This window comes from Histoplasma capsulatum (genome assembly GCF_000150115.1).
Source record: "Histoplasma capsulatum G186AR genomic scaffold supercont2.7, whole genome shotgun sequence".
NCBI lineage: Eukaryota > Fungi > Ascomycota > Eurotiomycetes > Onygenales > Ajellomycetaceae > Histoplasma > Histoplasma capsulatum.
The window spans coordinates 1,043,096-1,057,447 of record NW_025544807.1 but is presented as its reverse complement, the minus strand read 5'-3'; the positions used below and the strand labels follow the sequence as shown (position 1 = coordinate 1,057,447).

Here is a 14,352-nt window from a genome sequence, read left to right as displayed (position 1 = left end):
GCATCTTATAGCCTGTGAACCTGTGAATTAAAGTGGACCCAACAGAACTCTCGAGACTATTAGCTGAATCAATTTATTCCCTAGTAACAGACGGAGGTCCAATTATATAACAATATATTGTAAGGCATGCAGCGATGCATCACACAGTGGATATATCACGTGAACATTTATCCACCGCCTTTGCAGATATTCTGCCAGATCGGTCGTCCGTACCAAAAAAAAGAGAGAGCAAAAGCTCAAATCAAACTAGCACCGATGAGAACCTCCACACCTAGATTGGCTGCTAAATAGTCTCAATCTATTAGAGAAAATGTATACCTGAATCGCTTCTCCCTTAGAAACAAAGCAATGCCTCACATTTCGCAAACAATGTCTTCTTCAGCGGCAGTAACCTCGGCCTCAACTATAACCCCCGACTCCACCAAACCCTTCCAAGGAACCCCTCCATCCCTCTCACTACCTCCATCCCAATTCGCCAGACTTCAACCGCATTCCTACCTCCTTGCGCACCTTTCACCTTTATCTCCAGATTCAAGAACCCCCCTGCGCGTAAACGGGCGCGTACCCTCCCAATTCCGCCCTGTATCCATCAACACAGGCTCACTCACACATACAAATGCCAGTGCAGTGGTTCGCATTGGAGACACAGTCGCGGTATGTGGTGTGCGCGGTGAGATTCTCTCGACGAATGATATAGCTGCATGGAATGTGTCGTCGTCAGATTCAACCACGCCAAAGCGGAGGAAAGCTGGCGAAATACGAGCAGAGCAACAACTACAACAGAGAAAACAGAGACAACAACACCAAAACGAACCAATGGAAGACGAGGACGAAGATGGTGATGAAGATGAGGACGAAATCCACACCTTCAATCTCCTCGTCCCCAACCTTTCGCTCAACACGGGATGTACCCCCAGCATAACCTCATCTGCAGCCCCTTCAGCCCTCGCCCAATCGCTCTCGCACAAACTTCTCTCCCTCCTCCATACCACCCGCCTAGTCCGGGCCTCCGATCTCCGCATCCTCCACCACCCACCCGACCTCACAGGTATATTGACCTCCGACAAATCCCCACGAGAACAGCCGCAAGGACCAGAACCGGAGAGCGAACCAGAAATAAAGGCCTTCTGGACGCTCTACATCGACGTCCTCATAATCTCGCACGCAGGCAACCTCTTCGACGCGGCATGGGGGGCCATAGTCGCCGCCCTGCGCGACACACGCCTCCCCAAGGCGTGGTGGGATTTGGATAGTGAAATGGTGCTGTGTTCCGACGATGTAGCTGAGGCACGGCCGCTGAGACTCCGGGGACTGCCGATTGCGAGTTCGTTTGGAGTGTTTGAGGCGGACGAGATGGAGAGGTGGAGGATCCCGATGGCGGTGGGTACGGAGGTGGAGGCCGGGACCGATTCTGGGAAATCGAAAGTGTGTGGGGAGGAGGGTGGTGGTGGCGGTGGCAGAGGGCCGCAGAGGTGGATATTGGCTGATTTGGATGGGTTTGAGGAGTCATTGTGTGCGGAGAGGGTATGTGTGGTAGTGGATAAGGAGGCAAGGGGGCGTATGAAAATTCTGAAGTTGGAGAAGAATGGCGGGTTAAGCGTTGGGAGGAGGGAGATGAGGGAGTTGGTTGAGTTGGCAGCCGGGAGATGGGAGGAATGGAAGGGCTTGCTTACAGGGCGGTGATTTGGGTATTCTTATGTCCCGTCCCACTCCTCCATCCAGTCCATGTACTTGCAGAAGAGGATTTAAGTAGGTGATTAGATGAATTTATTTAATCACTTTTTAGCAGTATGTAGCATGGCGTGCGCAATTCATAGACACACTTTCTTTTTTCTCATTTCAGCATTATTTTGAATCCTGAGCTGGCGAGAAGATAAACCATTAGAAGGCGCTGAAAAGGAGCCGAACAAAAGCTATGTGCCGACTCAGTGGAAGGCAAAAAAGAAGTGAATATACATGTGTATGATCGTGTCATCTTGCTACACATATATCATCATATCGTTAAGTCTCGCAAATATACATAGCCAAATGTAAACCGTACCTGAATCCCTATACAAATGCTTCATACACAAGCGATTCACCAAACTCCGATGAAAACTGCAAATACAAATGGAAACGATATTAACCATACTCAACAATTCTATCATATGTGTATCATAGATACGAATAGGCTCAGTTGCATAACATTCATCATTAACCATACATACTCATAATACCCATACCTTCTACCCGGCCCTCCGCGTCCTCCGCTTCTTCAGTACGGGCTCTTCGACATCCGCACTCGTCCCGGCCGCTACAAGGACAGGCGCAGAAGTGGACGATGAAGAAGACTCGCTTTCGTGATCAGAGATATCGAATTCTTCTTCTCCCTCCTCTGTTCCATCTACCCGCTTCGTGGGAAGACTTACTGGCAGATTTATGTCTTCGTCTTCTCGTCGGTCATTGCCATTGGTGGTGGTGATTTTCCTATACTGCCGCTTTGACTTGGGGAAGGAAATGGAGAATAATACTAGGTCTATAGACGTGGAAGTTTCTTGTGCTGCGCGGTTATCAGTCTGGTCCTTATCCTTATCATTGCGATCCAATTTCTTAGATAAGGGCGCCGGGGTTTTGAAGGTATCCTCTTTGCAAAACAGCTTGCGGACGACTCCGAAAGGTGAAGGAAACGTTTCTTTCTCCTTCTCCCTCTCCTTATCGTTGTCCTTGTCACCGGTATTATTTCCCCCTATATCCGCATCTTTGTCTTCTTCCTCCTCAATCGCATCGGAGAAATTCCACATCTCTTTGATATCGCCTCTGATGAGGGCAGTTATCCACAGAGATCCAAGCACACCTGGGACAAGATAGAGAAGAGCGGGTTGGGCATGGTTGGATATCTGCATTGCTAACAGCGTAACCAGCATGCCAACTACATACCCGACAAGGCTAGCATGGAAGTATGTCTTGGGAAAGTTCTTCGCTTCGTGGGACGTGAGTCTTCCATCCAGGAGCTGAGGATGAACGATCGGCGAATACCTGGATGCAGATGCGAACCACGTTGTCCAGAAACGCTCGCCCCAACGGCCCGTTGCACTGACATATGGGATCTTGGCAGGTTGCTTCAATAAAGCGGCCTTTGACTTGTAATGAAGGAAAAGATCAAACCGCAGCGCTAAACCGATAACCATGCCCGGGATCACAATATCGCCCAACCCTAGCATAGCCATGCGGCTCAGATCAGGATCCTCCCCCGGCGCTGCAGGGCGCGGGAAAACCAACTTGATTGGTATATCCAGGCTCTGAGCAACCGTAACCATCAGCGGGGTGAAAAAGACGAAATAAATATCATAAAAAAACAAGGCACCAAGAATCAGCGAGGCTGTCCAGAACGTCGTAGGCGACATGAACTGCATGGCTCCGTAGGAGACACTGAAGCCAAAGAAATTGGTTAACCACCACGGCTTCGTCACGAAAGTGAAAAAATACACGGCCACGAGCGCAAGAATGGTACTTATGACGTCAAAGATCGTGATGCGACTTTTGACTTCGACGATGGCGTGGATGTAGGCGCGTACCGAGGCTTTCTTATATGTGAAGTCGCGTAAGTGCCAGAGGGTATTCAAAAATGAGGGGGGCAAAGGAATGTTTCCTAGATAGCCCGGTAACGGTGACCTGCGATGCTCCTCGTCCTCTACCACTGCTAGAGGTAAATCGTCATGTCCCACAGGTACAAAAATCCTTCTACGATGGTTTGCTTTCCACAGAAACCCATCCAGAGCGTAGTGGGATGGGAAAATCAAGGATCGGAACAGCGAGAATCCGTCGCGCAGAAATGCAATCGCGAAGACGGTTCCTGCCTGCGTGAAGTAAAAACCCAGGAATTTGTTGAGGATAGCTGGGTCCTTCAGCCAATTGATCAGGAAATATAGACCAGCCAGGGTGAGGCCGGCCATTACGGGAAACATGATGGCGTCAGATGGCTCGAGGCCTTCCATTTTCTTCACGCTGGTTTCCTCCTCTTCATCTTCCTGGTCGCTGTCTTCTTGGTTTTCCCCATCAATAGCAGATTCATCATCTCCACGTTTGCGTTTGAGTCTGGTTGGCTTGGCTGCCGAGGCGGGTCGTGTCAAGGACGCATGGGCTCCGATGTAGATGGGGAAGAGCGTAGATAATAGAAGATGGGTGTAGGTCGGTATGAGAGGTTTGCAGATGTCAAGCTCGAGCTGGACTCGGTCCAGTAACTTCATGAGGACGCCGGAAGCGTCCATCTTGTGGAGGGCCTCGAGGGCCTTGTGGGCCTCGCGACGGAGGACACCTGGCAGAGTCACTACTTGGCGCGGGCCTTACAAGATGTGAACACAAGCGTTGGATATCGTTTTCTTGTTTGTCCAGAGGATTGTCAAATAGCATCTATTTCCGGGATCTGACGCGGACTGGCAAAGGGAATATGGGACGGCGTTCTGGGACTGGGAGCTGTTGATTTCGTTTTTGTACACTGTTCGATTTCGCGAGCTGCGGGCAATGGTACACATCGAACCAATGTAGTGAGAATTGTCCTTAAGAAGCTTACTCGTATAGAAAGGGACAGACAGCCAACCTGCAGAGCTGACAAGCAGTGATCACGTGATATGTAAATCAAGCATCCATATTAAAAAACCCCTGAATGTGGCAGATATATGCTAAGGGTATGATGACTGGCGGAGGAATTGGCACACCCGATGCAGCAGATTGGAATTACAGATTAGCACCTATGCGGGGGCCATACCGAAAGCAGAACCGCCGTGTAAATTGAAAACACAGGTGAGCTACCGACTTCTCAACCCGAACAGTGGGGGATTTTCGAGTCTTGGCGTGATGTGCTAGAATTCCGGGCGATAGGTGGCCCAGGGATTAACCAACTAAGATCTGAAGGATGAGAAATAAGAACAGATTGATGTTATTATTCTTTTTTTCAATCTAGTTACATCGATTGTTGTCTGTTAAAAGAAGAAAGAAACAAAAGAGCAGGATCTCCCCCCCTCCCCAACCCTTCTTTTATCAAAGAAAATAAACAAACTATCAAAAATGCCCCAGTAGCTATAAAATGTTCATGAATTGGTGTCATTCCGAGAAAAGTGTGGTCTTCCTAATAATTGGTGCATATTCAAGTAGCTTTCAATTCATTGTCCCCAGGGCGAGGGAAATTCCCATGGAAGTCCACTCAATTCTTTTCACAAATCACCCTTTTTTTTTAATCCCTCCTAAGACGAACCCGGGGGGCGCCATTGAGTGACAACGGCCCGATCGCTTCTCCCGCGTTGGTGTTATGGAACGAGGAGATAATGGAAATCAATGGAATTAATGCAACACAGTGGCAATGACAGCTATATAAGGCCCGTTGAGATCTGTATGATTCAGAAGATCAGCAATAAACTTTGAATATAAAATTCCTATATCCTTTGCTCTATATGCATACCTCACACTACCCGTATTACCGGCACTCATTATATCACGGTACAACTAGTAGCTGTGCTCTGTAGGCGCTCTTGCAAACATCTCTTGCTCTTATCACGCACTTTACATGGGAAATTCAAATTCTAAATATGTTCCTTGAGCTGTATCTCACAAGATAACTGTTGTGAGCTCAGAGATTGATCATTTACAACTTTGTCTTTTCCAGAATCTTGTCTGAGATTTTCACACATGTGTGGTAATTATAATTGTATATATATGTATGGCTAGGGACCGTTCCGCAATGCATATTTTCCATGGCTTCGCTTGGCATCAAACAGCAAGGGGAACATTCTCTAGGAACCACTACCACTGGCGACAATCAAATCAGTGTAAACAACATTGTCAGCTCCTTGCCCCTGCCCGCTGTGGTCGCTTTTGCTGTTGAGCGTTTCCCGGATATGCAACTTGTTAGCACCTTCCGCTTGAAATATGAGGCTGAGAATTACGTACCCCCTCCCAGTTGCCACGAAGCCTCCCAAGATGGAAGGAAGGAAGGAAGGAAGGAAGGAAAATAATAGCCGCAAGCCTACAACTGTGTGGACTTTCGCTCACCGTTTATTCTCTAAATAATGATATCTGAGAGACTTCAAAGGGAGCGGAAATAGCTACAAAGCCAGTTTCACCTGCTGCAGACAGAAAAGGCTCCTCGAGGCATTCAGATCCCGTCCGTAAAGAATGGCGGCACCCTACGCAGCCAGAGGTCAGACATCAGATGTGATCCTGCTAGTTGGGAATCTGCGGCGGTTCAGGAAGGAACGGGTCCACCGGATATGCCGTTCATTTCCCGTAGAGTGACCATATCCTACCATCTAGGAAACTGCAGGTTGTCCAAGGAGCTCACGACTTCCTTTTTGAGGTCAACTGTGGTTTCCGCTTTCACGAATGTCTCCTTCCCTATCCTTCTCAATGTTTGTTGTTTTTTCCCTATAAATTCCTGTCCGGATCCCCTCCTCTTCTTCTTCTCTTCTTCTTCTTTTCTTTTCTCCCCTCACCAATTGGCTCATACTAAAAAGAACGTAACGTCCCCAAACCTCTTTCCAAAGCTTTCCCAATATAAAAATTTTTTTTTTTTCCATGATGGAGCTGACCGAGATCACAGGTCTACTTACCCTCATGCTTCTGTTCCTCCAGCATCCTACGTTGCTGGTCTGGGTTCAACGGCTTTGCCCATGGCTGTGGCCGCAGTCGGGCTCAGGCGCTGATCCCGAAGACATGAGGAACGTGGCCGTTCGGAGAGAGCGAGACTAGAGTTTTGGAGGAGGTCGCACCGCGGCCTCAGCAGTGCTCAAACTCTGCTTTGCCAAATACTCAATCCCCCCTCTCTTCGACGACCACGGCGGCTGTGGCTCCTAGTGGGTCACAGTCGGCACAGCATGAGGGGCCCGCAGTTCCCTTCGGCGCGGCCAACGCTGATGAGAACTGATCACGGGTGGGAGGGAGGTTGGGCACCAGCGACGAGTTCGCACTTCTACGCAGTGCTGGTGACTGGTAGCCCTTCGGGGTGACGCTAAGACGAACTCAATATGGCTTTATGGATAGGGGAATAAGTAATGTTTTCGGAAGTAGGAATAGATTAAGATTAGCTGCTCTGACGGAGCTCTGACGCTCGCGAAATATCAACGGGTTATCCCTGATTTTTTATACCACGAATCTTCCATTCAACTGCATTACAAATAATGCAATAGTCCAAATTGTAGAAATAGGAGAATATCTGAATAGAAAAAAAAAAAATACGCAAATGGGTGCAAGTGTCAGGTTTGGGCCGTAGTTGGTGGAGACTACGAGGCAGCCGCTGCGATGGCGGCTCCCTACCTGCGCCGATTAATAGTCTCCACTTTGACAATGAAACCATAACTGCCGTCGATATTGATGTCTGAGTCATGAAGATGTTCGTTTACGGGAGGAATATCGTTGGACGTGAGCGGATTTTCTAGAACTGCGGGCCATCGGTGGGATTTGTTCTCCGTTGGGGTGAGAATGCGGTGGAAACAAAAATTAAAAGCCCAAGGACTATGTTTCCGCGAATCCCTAATTTCACGTAAGGAGCGTGGATATCGTATTTTAAATGGCGTATTCCCAAACCCACTCCACGAGGATGGATATACAGTTTGATACCGCCAAGTGTCATCGACATATGTACGCCGTCCCAGATTCCTAACTGTCATAACTTCAAAAAATAAATTCCGGCGATACCCTCCGATGTTGAGATTGGACCTAACGACGTAGATTGTGGTGTCACAATACTGGCAATACAGCCCTCTTTGGAATGCCTCAGATGGTATATTAAACGGGTGTTTCCTCCATAACCTTCTGGCCTGTAAATCGAGTTCACTCCTTGAGCCCGAAAATAATAGAAGGTAATCATAGAAAGATAAATGGGGGCAGAAAACCCGACGCAGAGGTGCAATGGATTCGCTAACACGAAGCGCACGTGCAAACACTGCGTATTGTGTGCAAATGAATAACTCGCCATCTCCACTGATAAGCGCAGAGATTTTTGTAACAACGTCTGTCAACCCAAAGCTGAAGAAACACTTATGCAATAGATATGAGCAATCGACCATATTCTCAGCCTCCAGCAGCTTAATTAATTTGATTTTATCCCGGAAAGTCAGATTCATGCAAGGGCAAAGATTAACAATGCCAACTTTCCCTAGATAACACACTCTGTGCGTGGCTCGAGCTAGAATTCCCCAGCGAGAAAACTGACTGGCTGGATGCAATTTGAGACATGTTGAACAGCAATGCCATTGATCATTCTCTAACAGGCGAAGCAACCGCCATCTCTCTGTGTTGAAATTATCACAGTTTTTCATAAATTCACGATCGTAGACATCGTTGGGCAAGAACTTGAATTGGGGGGCAGCCAGGGCTTGCTTGTTAAGCCTGAGAAGTGTCTTGCAGGTGAGAGCAAGGCAGACTTGGGATTCCAAAGGCAGAAGGCTGTTGATAATGAGGACGAGTTCAAGTGGAAGGTTCAATAAAGGTGAGGTCTTTGTCTCCTGGAAAGAAATTTGACGTAGTTGACCTTGGTTTCCCACTTTTTTATGTGAGAGTGGGAGGGCTGCTTTATTCAACCAGTTCACAAATCTCCTGTAGTGTTTGCGAATACTCCGCACTGCTGGAGGTATGGGGGTCTGTTGATGAATCACGCCAGGCGCGAGCCTGGAAGAGGAGCTGAGCATTTTTTTTTTTTTCTCTTCAAACCCCGTCCCACTGATGTTGGGGAAATATGAACTGGTTGCGAGTATGACGAGTGCTATGTAGAGCAAGGTACAGACGGAGTAAAACGTTGTGTATGCAATATTGAGGAGTTGGATAGAAGAGATGAAAGAAGAGATAACCAGGTCGGTTAGATAGAAAGATAGACAGACAAGACGGAGAAAGAGACTCACTACTCATGATATATAACTTTTCTTTACTGTAGGTTTCTGACCAATGTCGTATTGAGAAAATGCAGAGTCGCACAGCGGCTCTAACTTAGAAGAGAGAACTTAAAAAAATTACATCATCTGGTGAGGTTAAAAAGCAGAAAGTTTTTAAACATGAATCTTATTTAAAAGCTAGAGTTTCATGTAAGATACTGTGATTCTGCGCTAAATCCAATCAGGAGAGCACTAAACCCTACCTAGCCCTGAAGTTTTTGAGTTTCGTTCTATTGCCGTTCTTCATCTCCATCGCCATCGCCATCTCCATTGGTTCATCTTGATGCCCAGACGGGCGACTGGATTGATCTGTCCCCATATATTTTACTCAGATGCTCAGACCTAGTTTCCTTCTTTCTACCTCTCTCTCTTTGCACGGTGTCTCCTTACTAGCAATCATTATTCCTTGACCTGAATGAGATCTACGACGATTCCGTACCTACAGTACAATCCCTTACATGCCATCCAATTTTGCCCGCAATCCCATTTGGCTCTCCTACACAAAGAAGTCGCGAATGTCGGGGCACGCGTGATTTCTTTCAAAAAAAAAATATTTTTTTTTTCCAATTGACTAGGCTTTCTTGAGCTGATGATTCCCAGCAACTTTTGAGAAATCAACTGGGAGTGAACCGCAGCGCTTCCTGTTGTTGTTCCCCACACTCAATACCTCTCCGAGGAGTAAAAGCACGGAAGCATTCCATTTACATCTTTGAAATGAGATGATTCCTCTGTCCGAATAGAGGGTGGTGAAAGTTAGAATAAAGTGAACGGAAGGGCAATGACAGGCATTTGATTATCAAGTTATCGAGGTTATCAATGAAAAGATGAGGTTATTTTTGAAGAGATTATTGTATGATATAACGCTTCGTAGAAGTGCAAGGGCTTCATAACCTAGAAGAGAGGTTTAACTTGCTCGGTTGTTATTATCTACCTCTATCTAGCGGCAGCTAATATCTAGTGGATATGTGTGGGTGGGTCACGTGGGATAGGACTTGTGAAGGAACTCCAACAAGTTCAGTACTTCAAACCTAAAAATAAATGTCAGGATCAAATTATGTATACATGGGTCCCAATCAGCACTTCAAGGATGAAACTCATTGTTCACAAATGTTGCCAGTCCTTCTTTGACACGTCTTCAGTCAGGGGGGTGTTGCCACAAGCTCAGGTGCATGGGAAGGCGACTACGCATAATGTGAGGAGGCTGACGGATGGCAAGCTTGGTTGATTGCAGAGGATTGCCAGCTCAGCGACACAGAATTACGGCTAGAATACTGCGTACACTCTTCTTATCTGCGTACGGCAACCCTGCACCAACAAGCTGTGGTCAGCAGTTATGTTACATGTATACGAGTGGATGGAACCGTCCGGAATGCTGGGGCTCTTGTTTGCAGCTTGCAAACAGGGCAGCCACATCCAGACAAAGAGCGCATGCAACAACACGTTTGGTCAAAAAGTTTTTTTCCCCTTTCTTCATCCACCATTGACGGCCCGGCCTGGAGACAGGCTATTTCCACCCACCTCCGGGTATTATCGTCAATCCTTACATGGTTTCACACGCTGAAGATGAATCTCAATTTCACAACATCATGTGATATTCTCATCACAAAACTGTTGGGGGGATTGGATTGGGTGATTCGTACCCTCTATACCACCACGGCGCTGGTGGTGATTGAGCTCTTTTGCCCTACCTAGTGGCCTAATAAAAACTTCGCGATATCACATGATATTGTGATCACAAAATCATCTACATCTATCTGTATACGATATATAAGAGCAGATGCAGCTTCAAATCCTACTCTCTTCAAAACTCAGTGCCAATTTTTTTTCGTCGCTATAATGTTTCGGGGCATGTCTAGCCCCGTTAGGGGCCCAGTTAACGCGTTCAATATCTATGGTGTCTATGGCCTGCCTATGTCTCTTGTCAATAAGAGGTTGACTAAGAATCCTACCATCCGTGATTACTCTTCTATACCAGACAAGGCCCCAACTCCGCCCACCCCTCAAACCCGTTGCTTTCCACATCCCCTGTATCCTTTGGAATACTGGAAGACTTTCGCAACCACAAAACGCGAAACATGCATATATCTGATGAGTCTTAAGTCTGGAACGTCGGATGTTGACGATCGTCGGTCTTCCATTAAGGATACGTACTACTGGAGGTGTGAGGCCATGTTCTGGTTGTCAAAATCGCGATACAAGGAGGGAAGGCGCCGGAAAATTTCGGATCCAAATTATTGGAGATGCGAGGCTGATTTTTGGAGAGACAATTGTACATGTACTTTGGAGGAAGATCAAGCCAATCGCATGAATATACAAGATCCCGAATACTGGAAATGCGAAAGCGGGTTTTGGAAATCTACTTGCCGAAAAATCCACGAGGATGCCCGTTATGACGGCATCGACGACCCAAAATATTGGGAGTGCGAGAATATGTTTTATGAGGAGCTTTTGCGACCCCTCATCGATCCTGACTTTCAAAAGCCAAGTTATCACGAAACCCTGTTGCGGGCCAATGGCTTCATATACGACTCCGACGGCGCCGACGACTCTTCGAAAACCCCGCCTCGCAGAAGCGCTCGACTTGTGAAATTGCATCAAAAAGTTGCAGCGAAGGATGCCGCACCACAATATGTAACGACTGTCCCAACCGACGAAGGTCGTACGAAGAAAAGGAAAAAAGACCAACAGACTGCCACAACCAACAAGAAGAGAAAATCTTCTAGTTGATTGGTGGACATCATAGCGAGCCTGACTGTGCTAATGCAAGGCTTGTTTGGTTTCAAACGACATTTTTTGTCATGGGGCCCCACCCACTCCTATTTCAAAATAGAACAGAGCCGCATTGTCATCCTCCTTGTCCCTCCTCATAGTCTGCCTATATAAATTAGGTGTCTCCCTTCCTTTCTTTTCCATAGCTTCTAATGCAATTATCCTTTGTTTGACCTCTAACATGGCAGTTGACCCTGGAATGGTGATAGGTTTCCTCAGGCCGTTATCACGGTCAGCTCACATGGCGCTGGAACTTCCACACAACAGGAACCGTGTCATAAGTATCACTCCCGCGCTAGAAACCCAAGATTTACGGAAAAGACAACGGAGATCTGTCAATTCGGAAACCACAGCACCACAGCTAGGCCAGGAAACTCTAGCGCCACAGCTCGTCCTATCACTTTTGGACGAACACAAACCGACTGATCCACTTCGGGGATTTGTTTTTGGAAATGACAAAGACCGTTGCGATGTTCTCCTTGACGGGCGGTCTGAAGGTGTCAGTCGTGTTCATTTCCGTTTAAGTCTCAACTGGGAGTCAGGAGCACTGCTTATCACGGATACATCCTCATTGGGCACGAATTTGACCTCCAGTATTGGCAGACTCCCCAGCGTTCCTCTTCTGCAACGCAAAATTCCGATTTTTTCCGGGGATACTATACAAGCAGGAACAGCCATGTTTAAGTTAATAATACCAGACCGAGGAAATAATCGTTGGATTTTCGACCAGAATCGGCTGAACTATTACAATAAGTGGAAAAACCAGGCTCCACAAATCGAGACACTTTTGATTAGCCAGAAAACCCTGACATATTTGGACCCTGGCAGGATTTCTACATTTGAGGTTCTCGGAAGTGGAACATATGGAACGGTCCACAAGGCGGTTGATGCTGTCGGAAACATCTACGCGGTGAAGTTTCCCAAGACGTTGAGTGATCCGGCCGAGAACAGTAAGGTGATGGAGAGATTTGAAAGGGAGACAAAAGTTCTTCATGATTTGGATCATGTATGTTCATGCCTTAACAGTGAAAATATCTGGAATCTTACTAAAACCTCCTAGGAGCACATTGTGTCCATAATCAAGGACATGGATATTTCGGGATATCAAGATGCTTTCCTAGTGATGGAGTATATTAGCAATGGAACTCTTGAACAACTTGAAGATCTCACTCCTCAAGATATCATGTTGTTGGCCTCTCAGGTTCTTGATGCCGTGCTATACCTTCACACTAATGGCTATGCTCATCGTGATATCAAACCCGCAAATATCCTCGTCAAATCAGTGGAGCCTTTTTCTTTCGTACTCTCTGATTTTGGGCTTACGTCGCGGGATCCTTTACAGACATTTTGCGGTTCCAATATGTATGCCGCCCCTGAAATCTATAACCATCAACCATATACAGCTATGGTGGACATCTGGGCAATTGGTACAGTCATTCTCAAGTACACTGCTGGGCTTCCAGCACTTCCAACGCCGTGGGACAACGATCAGTGGTTTAAGTCGCTTTCTGCGTTCACTCCAAAAATTGAGCCGTGCTGGAAAACCTTACGAGACTTCGCAAATACTCTGCTAGAACCAGACCCAGACAAACGTCCGATAGCTCAAGTCTGCTTGACCGAGATCAACAAGATCCGTAGAGGCGAAGCGACTAGTGTTTCATTTCGCGATAGAAAGCGTAATATGCCTTCTACTCCAGCCCCGTACGTTCCCAAAGATATCACTGCAGACGACCTCAAGAGCTGGGTCCAATACGATCAAAGCAAAGACCCTCCCAGGGCGATAAATTTGACCAGAATATGTTGGGCCCTTTGCCTATCAAGAGACGCCATGAGGTCCTACTTGAAGAAGGAAGGGCACGCGTCCTACGTCATGCCCACAACTCCGAGGAAGAAACTTCTTAGAGGCACCTACGTTAGCATATCCTGTGCTCTAGCGTTTCTAAGAAGCTCTCGTCCGGACCTTAAGAATCTCATTGCTGACCTCCAACAACTCGACTCTTCAAGCGAAATGCCAGAAACGCCAGAGCCGCCGATATCAATTGCCTCAGATAATACTTTTACCCCTCTGTCCCGCCCGCGAGCCCTGGGCGAATCTGCCCACCAACGTTCGGGTCGCTCAAGCACACGAGCGCTGAGAGAATCGGTCCGCCAAGGCCGGGAGCGCTCAAGCCCGCAAGCGCTGGATGACGCGGCCATCCAATTCATAGATCCCAGCTTGATCCACCAGGGTGCTGCTAGTGTGGAGCAAGATGATTTAAACAACCTCCCTGAGTTTGTAATAAATTCGACCTTCGACGATCAACTGTTTTTCGATTCCTATATTGCCCCCCCGCAGGAGTAGTTAGTAATTAGATGTGGATGATTGTATTTTCCGAATGGTTCTTGAATCTGTGTTGACTGAGAGTCGGTGAGTTTTTTACTTTTGTTAACGTTTTCTGGAAAACGATAACGCGCTTAAGCCGCCGTTGGCATGCTAGCTGTAGGAAAACTCAAACAGAGCTCTAAGGAGTGACAAGGCTGATACGATGTTCTTAAGTTTGAAAGTCGTAAGCAGGAGTTGACTTATTGGTTATTAACTTTTTGATTTTGTATGATGAAACCAGAACGATCAACGAAGGAAAATATGGGGACTCTTCACTTTCGGAACTTATTTAAGCGGAACTTAGTTAACTATGTTAGTTAACTA

General features: G+C 47.0%; 5 protein-coding genes across 5 annotated transcripts; 3 read left to right on the top strand and 2 right to left on the bottom strand.

Annotated features, from left to right (window-relative positions):
• Window positions 1–369: 369 nt before the first annotated feature.
• On the top strand, window positions 370–1,683 carry HCBG_05645 (3' exoribonuclease; the record flags this gene model as incomplete). The annotated part of the gene is made up of 1 exon (XM_045432694.1): window positions 370–1,683. The coding sequence occupies one exon, from the start codon at window positions 370–372 to the stop codon at window positions 1,681–1,683; it is 1,314 nt and encodes a 437-aa protein (XP_045286810.1).
• A 542-nt stretch (window positions 1,684–2,225) lies between these two features.
• HCBG_05644 (intramembrane protease) lies at window positions 2,226–4,510 on the bottom strand (the record flags this gene model as incomplete). The annotated part of the gene is made up of 1 exon (XM_045432693.1): window positions 2,226–4,510. One exon carries the CDS (start codon window positions 4,245–4,247, stop codon window positions 2,226–2,228), a length of 2,022 nt encoding a protein of 673 aa, XP_045286809.1.
• Window positions 4,511–6,274: 1,764 nt separating this feature from the next.
• Window positions 6,275–8,657, bottom strand: HCBG_05643 (F-box domain-containing protein; the record flags this gene model as incomplete). The annotated part of the gene is made up of 5 exons (XM_045432692.1): window positions 6,275–6,366; window positions 6,582–6,645; window positions 6,805–6,979; window positions 7,285–7,995; window positions 8,239–8,657. 5 exons carry the CDS (start codon window positions 8,655–8,657, stop codon window positions 6,275–6,277), a joined length of 1,461 nt encoding a protein of 486 aa, XP_045286808.1.
• Window positions 8,658–10,745: 2,088 nt separating this feature from the next.
• HCBG_05642 (uncharacterized protein) lies at window positions 10,746–11,624 on the top strand (the record flags this gene model as incomplete). Its single annotated transcript, XM_045432691.1, has 1 exon — window positions 10,746–11,624. The coding sequence occupies one exon, from the start codon at window positions 10,746–10,748 to the stop codon at window positions 11,622–11,624; it is 879 nt and encodes a 292-aa protein (XP_045286807.1).
• Window positions 11,625–11,847: 223 nt separating this feature from the next.
• On the top strand, window positions 11,848–14,007 carry HCBG_05641 (carbon catabolite-derepressing protein kinase; the record flags this gene model as incomplete). The annotated part of the gene is made up of 2 exons (XM_045432690.1): window positions 11,848–12,672; window positions 12,727–14,007. The coding sequence occupies 2 exons, from the start codon at window positions 11,848–11,850 to the stop codon at window positions 14,005–14,007; spliced, it is 2,106 nt and encodes a 701-aa protein (XP_045286806.1).
• Between the last annotated feature and the right edge of the window lie 345 nt (window positions 14,008–14,352).